This window comes from Pseudomyrmex gracilis, unplaced genomic scaffold (assembly GCF_002006095.1).
Source record: "Pseudomyrmex gracilis isolate BER0280 unplaced genomic scaffold, ASM200609v1 scaffold_327, whole genome shotgun sequence".
Taxonomy (NCBI): domain Eukaryota; kingdom Metazoa; phylum Arthropoda; class Insecta; order Hymenoptera; family Formicidae; genus Pseudomyrmex; species Pseudomyrmex gracilis.
Genome location: NW_018020911.1, coordinates 86,937 through 95,432, shown reverse-complemented (window position 1 = coordinate 95,432; position 8,496 = coordinate 86,937). Strand labels below are relative to the sequence as shown.

General features: G+C 37.0%; 1 protein-coding gene across 1 annotated transcript in view; it reads left to right on the top strand.

Annotated features, from left to right (window-relative positions):
• The first annotated feature begins 268 nt into the window (after nt 1–268).
• LOC109860100 (proline-rich extensin-like protein EPR1) overlaps nt 269–8,496 on the top strand; it is a 10,282-nt gene continuing 2,054 nt past the window's right edge. Inside the window, exons 1-3 of the mRNA XM_020438968.1 lie at nt 269–389; nt 7,409–7,563; nt 7,750–8,496. Of these exons, the coding sequence (XP_020294557.1) occupies nt 387–389; nt 7,409–7,563; nt 7,750–8,496 (905 nt within the window). The 5' untranslated portion in view covers nt 269–386. The remainder of the gene's footprint in view (nt 390–7,408; nt 7,564–7,749) is intronic.

Sequence of the window (8,496 nt, the reverse complement as noted above, 5' to 3'; positions counted from 1 at the left end):
TGCCTCACTCTCACTTTCTTTCTTTCTCTCATATTCTCCCCCTTCCTCCTTCTCCCGGTCCTTTCATCTCTCACAGACTCTCTTTCTTCCCTCTCTCTATAACTTTACAACCTGATCGCCACCTATACGTACGTGTGGAAGAAGAAGAAGAGTTACAGCATCCTCCTGCGAGCGTCTTGCGCTTGGCAATAATCGTTATGGACCCAACTGTACTGTCCTCCCCACCAGTCAATCAGATGAATCCTATAAATGCTCTTCGTCGCTCGCAGGATGAAGAAGTCACCTCCCGGGACGCTTTGGCAATCCCGAGTGAGGCATGTGTTCGTTTTAGAGTGTCCGTTCTTTTTTCGGTCTCTTTACCACGGTGATTAAGCGTGTCGATCAACATGGTAAGTAAGGTAGTGCGTCAAAATCGAATCGTGAATCACAAAGTGACGTGAGCGACAGTAAGCGGAAAAAAAAAATACCGGGAGAGGGCGGCAAACGCGAAGAGAGGGTTGCGAATATCCTTCCTCCGTCGAAATTGTGCCAAAAATAGTGGGAGAAATACAGTGAAAACGCTATAGTGAGAAATCGTCGCTAAATCGAAACTCGAGAAATCGAACGTTGCGTCATAAAAACAAAAAAAACAAAAAAAAATTTATGGTTGAAAGTATCGACTCTGCAGCGGATGCAACGGCAAAAGCGCATCTCTCGGAGATAATTTATTCCGCGTGCATTCTCGCGACAATAACGAGTGCCTGGTCATCTTCGTGCTTTTGAATTTTAGTTTCTCTTCGCCGCGAGTTGTTTTATCTTTTACTTTTACTTTTTCTGCAAAATAACATTTTTCGTCAGTAAACTCGCCATTTGATATTTCCACGTAAACCTTGCGCGTGCAATCTTCTCGTGGGAATTAACAGCGATACAGCTGGGTGTTGCAGTTGCAAATGTCAAAGGTTATCATTGGCTACTTAAACTGAAAATTTGTCAATAAATCTTGGTTTTTTTTATTTAGCGTATATGTTACAATAAAAATCTAAATAAAAACACAATAATTTATAATTTTATTTGAATGTTATTTAAGTGTGTCACTGTTTACAAGTAAAGAAAAACGCACCATCTCAGACTGAAATTCATGCGCAATAGAAGAGAAAAATCATAATTTCAAAATTATACTAAATATAAACTTAACTAATTAAATTAATTTTCTTTGTATGAGAGAACTTATTACTTTGTTCTGAAGTTGAAGAGCGTTCCCACGCAACTAAAACAATCCATTAATGTCTTCTATAAAATATCTTTCATGATGTTAATTAATATGTAAATTAAACCTCTTTGCTGCCGCGTCGATGATTTAAGTACGATTATAAAAAGATGTGTTTATTAGTAAAAACTTATGCAATTCCTATAATTCTTCGAATTTTAGCGCTATCTAACGAGATGTCCATTCTTGTTTAATGCGCGAATTAAAATGGGAACGATGTTTTTTTTTGATCACGTAACAAAGTAGTTTTCGCTCGGCAAAGGTCAATCTCTGCGTAAAAAAAAAAAAAAAAAAAAAACATTATATGCCATCAAACTGTACGGTTCGCGTGCCATTAGAGATCTCCTCGAGGATCTCTCGCGTGGCGTAATACAACCGCATCTTCTCGCACTCGGTCCCAGATAAGGCATGTTGCGATACACAAGTCTCTCACAAAACACGCCCTATGCAAATTAGACAAACGAATCCGATTGATCCGTATATTTTTCAGCGATTTTGATCTTTAATTTAACGAACCTTTATATTTTGATAATTCGCTTCTCTCTCTCTCCTTTTCACGCTGTTTTGAGACACAATGCTGATTTGTACTTAGAAAGTGCGAATGAAATATATACGTGTGCGCAATGTGACGATGTAGTCTTTACGTCATTGGCACAATTCTACATGTCGCGCGAGAACGTCATATACTCGCGATACCCATCAGCGTTCAGAACGCGAGATAATAGAAATGCATATTCAATTGCTAACTACATAATCGCGAGAGCCTCATCGTGTGAAAGGTTTTTACTCTACGAGAAGTATAAGGATCGATCATGTCACGTCACTACAAAACGTACAAAAATATTTTGTTTTATGCGAGTGACTCACGTCTTCGCATATATATATACAACATAAAACACTATGGCATATAAAATATTAAAAAAAATATAAAACTTTTTTAAAAATTACAAGACTTATTCTATCAAATATTACTAGTGTTAGTTATATAACATTTGATATAAAAAAAACTGTGCAATTTGATACATAAATGTAATTTAATCAAAATCGTTGCAAATGAGATGTAACAATATTTTTTTACTCGCAAATTGTAACCTAGAATATAGATTGTCATACCTAGAATATAGATTGTCATATACTAATTACACCCGCCTTGCAACATAATCCTAACTTTCACTAATCTATTCGCCACATGGTTCGTGCTTGAATGTCAATGACTGCGCGTCATTAACGACCTGCAAAAATGTCGTAATTACTACCGAAGCATGTGCTTGACGTGTTACGCAAACAAATATCGCAGTAGGTTCCAATCCCCTGCGGGACTTTTTCTAAATCTTCAGATTAGTGCACGCCGACAGGATGATGAATTGTTCGGTTGGCGATTTGTCACGTTCGAGAGTCACTTCTAAAGAAGATTCAATTCGGTAACTTAGAACGTAATGACATTCACTCGCGATTGTAGTGATTGTTGTGACTACTGTAAATAAGCTAGTTTCTGATTTCTGATCCTTTGATCGTTTCTTTTTTCTTTTGCCTTTATCACGTAATTGATAAATTTATAAATCCTTTTTTTTTCATTTAGGATATATTAGGTCTACCGGAAAGTTCTGTCCGTTTTTGGAATAAAACAAAATATAAATTTTTCTTAATTTTTAAAAAATGGGATATACAAATTGCCCTCACGCTGGCAAGAAATCATTAATAATAATGGCAATTATATTATTTAATAAAGTTTATTGACGGTAAGAAAAATGTGTATTTTGTTTTATTCCAAAAAACGGACAGAACTTTCCGGTAGACCTAATATATAAAAAACTTGTTTATCTTAAACACGTGTCATGTTTTCAAAAATTGTATTTAATATGTATAATTGAAAACCATGTAGTGGACATCGAAGAAATTAATTCGTAGATAAAATTCGTCATTATTAAACAAAAGTTATTTGTCCCTCAAATTAATGTTTCGAACGTTACTGGCAAGGTTGAATCTTTTTTATATGAAGCTGCTTCGACCTTGAAAAAAATCTCATCTTTTCAAAATTATATGAGAAAGAATTCTTTCTTTTCTTTATACATGTATCGCATAACATTTTCTTTGCAAAACAAAAAAAAAAAAAAAATGATCTCTCGTAACATTTTACAGACTCGATCGAATCTGATTCGTTATTTAACTATCAAAACACTTGTGTTCTGTCATTATCATCAAGACTTAAATATGTGAGAACGAGGCTGCGCCTCGCTTGTCTCACGCGCGTGACTCACATTCTCGCTTATGTATGGGTGATCGTTTGCATTTATCGGGCAGCGTCCTCATCTCCTGCATCACCTTACATTGATCGATCGGATCGCAGAATCCAGTGGATGCCGGCCGTCGTGGTATTTCTCGATTACGCAATAGCGCCGCCGCCGCCGCCGCCGTTAGGAACCAAATTGGTCAAGTAAATTTCAAGATGGGCCTACGTCATTTCGCAATAATGATAAATAAATGATCGGGCTGTCCTTTTCTTTTCTCCGCGATTAAATTCACGTGCTTTACTCCCCTCAGGACAGGTGATTCGATCTCGCGAGGCCACTCGATTGCATAATGTAATTATAATGCGGCCCATCGCGTCGGCACAAACGCGATAAACTTTTACCTTTAAACAAGAATTCAAAGAAATTCGTCGAATCAGACCGTGAGGTTTTACTTAAAGCACGTCGCACACATTCCGCGCTACTGTCGTGTCTCTTCACTTTTATCAGAGAATCGTTAATTAGAACATCTAGAAAACATATCTTGTAAAATTGGAATTGAGTTAATGTTGTTTCTCGTCTTGTGCTCATCTCGGTTACAAATTCCGCGGATACGTTGTAAAATACATTGTTAGCAACTCTATTCAGTCAAATTGGTTATGTTTTACAGCTTTTCACCGTCGTAAAGCTATTGTAGTACGCAGCGATGAATTTCTCACATACCGTTACGCTTAACGTGAGGGGGAAAGTGACGCTTTTTATGACACATCCAACGACAAATAAATGCGCCGTCGCAATTTCTCGCGATATAATACACGCGTAGCTACGTGAACACACGTAGAAATGTCATGGGGTTGAAAAGCGAAGACACGAGTTTTTTTTTTCGCCACATACGTACGTAAGATCCCGGCTTGGAAATCATTTCTCTCTGTTATGTTAAACAGCGAAAACGCGTCGCGTCGCGTGCGGCACAACCGGAACTTTTTTTATCGTCCCTCGACAATAAAGTTTCTTCGGTCTTTTTCCAAGACGTGTCGTATTTCTCGTTAATAAAGACACATGTCTCACAGATAAAAGCCAATATTCACACGCGCGCGAAGAAGCGCCCGGTTACGGAAGTTTCTATTCTTTTTATGGATTTTTTTCCCTATACAATACACAATAATAATGTCATGTTAATGACTAAACGTGTTGCTTGTATTTGGAAAAATTGATTGCAAATAAATTTTGGTCTATTTTGGGTTGTGACCCGCACGACAATTGGAAAGCAACTGAAAGATCCGGTTACCTCTTTTATTAGTGGCAAGACGTAACGCGAACGATGTTCGCGGACTTTATGCAAGAAAATTCCCGTGTGTATTTGCACCTTATGACCCAGCCGCTGTCATAGACGACAGTCCGCTCACTTGTTAAATACACTCACCCCAACACCGATTAAGCTTGTTTCGCCAAGAAACGAACAGCTGCGTAAAAACCGAACCAGACGCGAATAGTGCTTTCTCTACTGGCTGACTTCTATTGCGTACGACGGCACAAGTCTTGGGTGGCACTCGCGAATTATGGCACCTGCTTTTTTTTTCGTCAAGGATGCATTGCGATACGCGAAGAAGCGCGTTTTGCGAAATCCCGTATTGTGAAATAAATATGTGTGATACATCTCACATATGTTATAAAATCCAACATGTTTTGCTTATGCAAAATAAATTTTTGCGATTTTTAATATGTCTATCAATTTTAATAAATCTGTGAAATTGTTCGTTAAAACGACGCTTGTAATATTTTTCACAGAGAGCTCTTTTATTTACAAGCGCAATTCTCTTCTTTCTCTCTCTCTCTCTCTCTCTCTCTCTCTCTCTCTCTCTCTCTTTCGCTTTCTTTCTCTCGAAAAGGTCCGCTCTTACAAAAAAAACTCTACATCTTCTTGATTGCCATCGTGTGATTGGATCGAATCTTCTTCCGTGTGTCCATTAGCGACAGTCGCGTGATTGGGAATTTCAACGCTCGATTGTCTTGCGTAAGAGACGTTTTGCACCTTGCACGATCCATCCGTGGATCCAGCGAGAAAAAGGCCATCGAGGTCCGTCCTCGCTTATCGGTCGGCATCTCGCGGCACCTTTCGCTTTCTCCGAATGTACACAAATAAAACATTTAAAAGATACTTCGCGAGTACCGTTCGATTGTTTATTTAATTTGCACGAATTTCTACGCGGTGCTAAGTAAACAAGAGTGATGTTTGTACTGCGATGTTTTCAATTATCACATGCTCTAATAATTGTGCCACTTATTAATTCAACAAGATAATTGCTATAAAAAAGCATGCTTGTGCCCGACATATGCAACAAAGTTTCGAAATTACCTTTTTTCATTGCTATCACGCCAGGATTTTAAATATAAATGTCCTTTTGACAAGTTTCTTTAAGAAAGCGGAATCTTTCTTGTAGTCTTCCGAGCATTTCTACAGAGTTACAAGAATACCATGATTATTCATGTCACTGGTAAATGGTTTGCAAATAAATCTTGTCATACATTCCGTCAAAAACATCTATCATCTAGTAGATAAGTTCACGCTGTGCAGTCTTCTTCACAAAATCGTACGCGCCTTTTGCATTTATATAATCACGACCCACGTAATTTTTCGACAGAACGTGAGTGAACTTATACGCTTGAAGTCGACCAGTAAAACCAGTATCGTTATTGAACGCTTTCTACAGAGTAATTCTTTAAAATATCATATTTTTTGCAAAAATTTGTTAGAAATTATATGTTGTTATTGATTTTTTGACAGACAAACAAGACTATTAAGTTCTTAGTGTGATTACCTCTAATCGAAGAGAACTTCTTGTCACTAGTACAATGGGGTTCCTTGCGAAGACACGTTAAGAAAGAAACCTGTCTAAAGTAAATATGAATACCTGTAAAGGTCAGAAGAGTGGAATAAACATATAGCGATAGATTAATAGACGTAGTCGATTGACTTAGATGATGCCACAGAATATATATGTGAGCAAAAAGCACACAGAAATTATTTGATACACTGTTTCTCGTAATATTAAATCATTGGATAATAAATGTAATAAACTACGTAAAATTGTAAAAGTTTAACTCAGATAATTTCTAAACTGTTTACGAGTGTTCTAATAATTTTTATAATGAATTAATGTGTTCGATCTCATTTTTTAAATTATTGTATTTAAGTAAAATGTCTATAAATCACATAATATGTCTTGTGATATTATTATTGTTAAGATTATATTATTACTTATCATCTCTCTCTTCTCATAGTATTAGAAATTATGTATATGTTTATGTGTAAATTGGAAGTTTTAACTGACTTTGTTTATGTAATAATTTTACAGCACGTACGTATAACTACGAAAGTTAATGTTACATTAAAACAAATTCTGTCACGTTTTTATGCAATATAAATTGTTCATAATAGAACTGTTCAGAAAGCATAGTATGTCGTAGTAAATTGTAGGATTGTCGAACGTTAATCAATGAAAACGTACGATAACTGTATTCCACCTTTCACGATTGTCATCGTTGTATAGCGTTGTGAGACCCTGAGATGTGTTATGTAAGACTATCGTAGGTGAGGCGCGAGATTTTATTCTATATAAACGATCTTCGATCTATTACAATTGCATACATGAGTGTCTTACCAATTATTGAAGAAGAATTTGAAAACCACTTATATTATTTTAATTAAAATAAATATATATAAAAATTCAATATATTTATTATTATAAAATTTCACACATTTAATATAATAATAATATTACATGTATATAATGTTTGTATCTTATTTAAATATAAAAATATGATAATCAAATATTATGCAATAAATATTATGCTAAAAACGTAATATTTAATTGTATACATTTTTATTTTATATCTAAAATTAGAATAGATTATAAAGAAAGTTATATTACAGTGGAAACTACTTTTGACGGCCACTTTAGTGGCTGCACTCTCTACATGGCATGTAGAAGCAAACCATGGAAGAAGTAAACGCGCGATAGAAAATAGCGCCCAATTCCAGGGCTACGTCTATGAACCACCATCTAAGCCTTTCACTTTACCTCCTTCGTAAGTGTAAATAAATTTTTTCTAAAATATTTTTGTATGACATATACAAAATGTCATTGTTAATTCAATTACAATTTGATTTAAAACCTGTATATATATAATTACAACTGATTGTCTAGTAATAGTTAAAGCTAAATATAGTTTTTTGTCTAAGCATATATTCGTAAGCTATAATTACATTGACAGAGGTTCACGGACAAGCATAGCAACCGTACCACCATTCACCACGGAATATGTATATACAACTCCAAAGATTACTGTGACTGTACCGCCTAGGACACCACCATCGCCACCAAAAACACCACCTCCTCCAGTAACGAGTGGATATACTTATACAACTCCCAGAATACCATTTACGACGCCGTCTACAACACCGCCGCCGATCAGAACAACACCACCGCCAATCAGAACAACACCGCCGCCGATCAAAACACCACCACCTCCTCCAAAAACAACTGGATATCCTTATACAACTCCCAGAATACCATTTACGACGCCGCCGATCAGAACACCACCGCCGATCAGAACAACACCACCACCGATTAGAACAACACCGCCGCCAATCAGAACACCACCCTCACCACCAAGAACTACACAAAGAATACCATTTCCTTTAACAAGTGAAGGATATGTTTATTCAACTCCAGGCACAGAGTTTACACTACCACCAAGAACACCTCCTCCATCACCTCCAACCAGACCACCTTATATACCACCATCACCGCCGCCTACACCTCCAACAAGACCACCTTACATACCACCATCACAGCCGCCTACACCTCCAACCAGACCACCTTACATACCACCATCACCGCCCCCTACACCTCCAACTAGGCCACCTTATATACCACCATCACCGCCACCTACACCTCCAACTAGGCCACCTTACATACCACCATCACCGCCTCCTACACCTCCAACTAGGCCACCTTA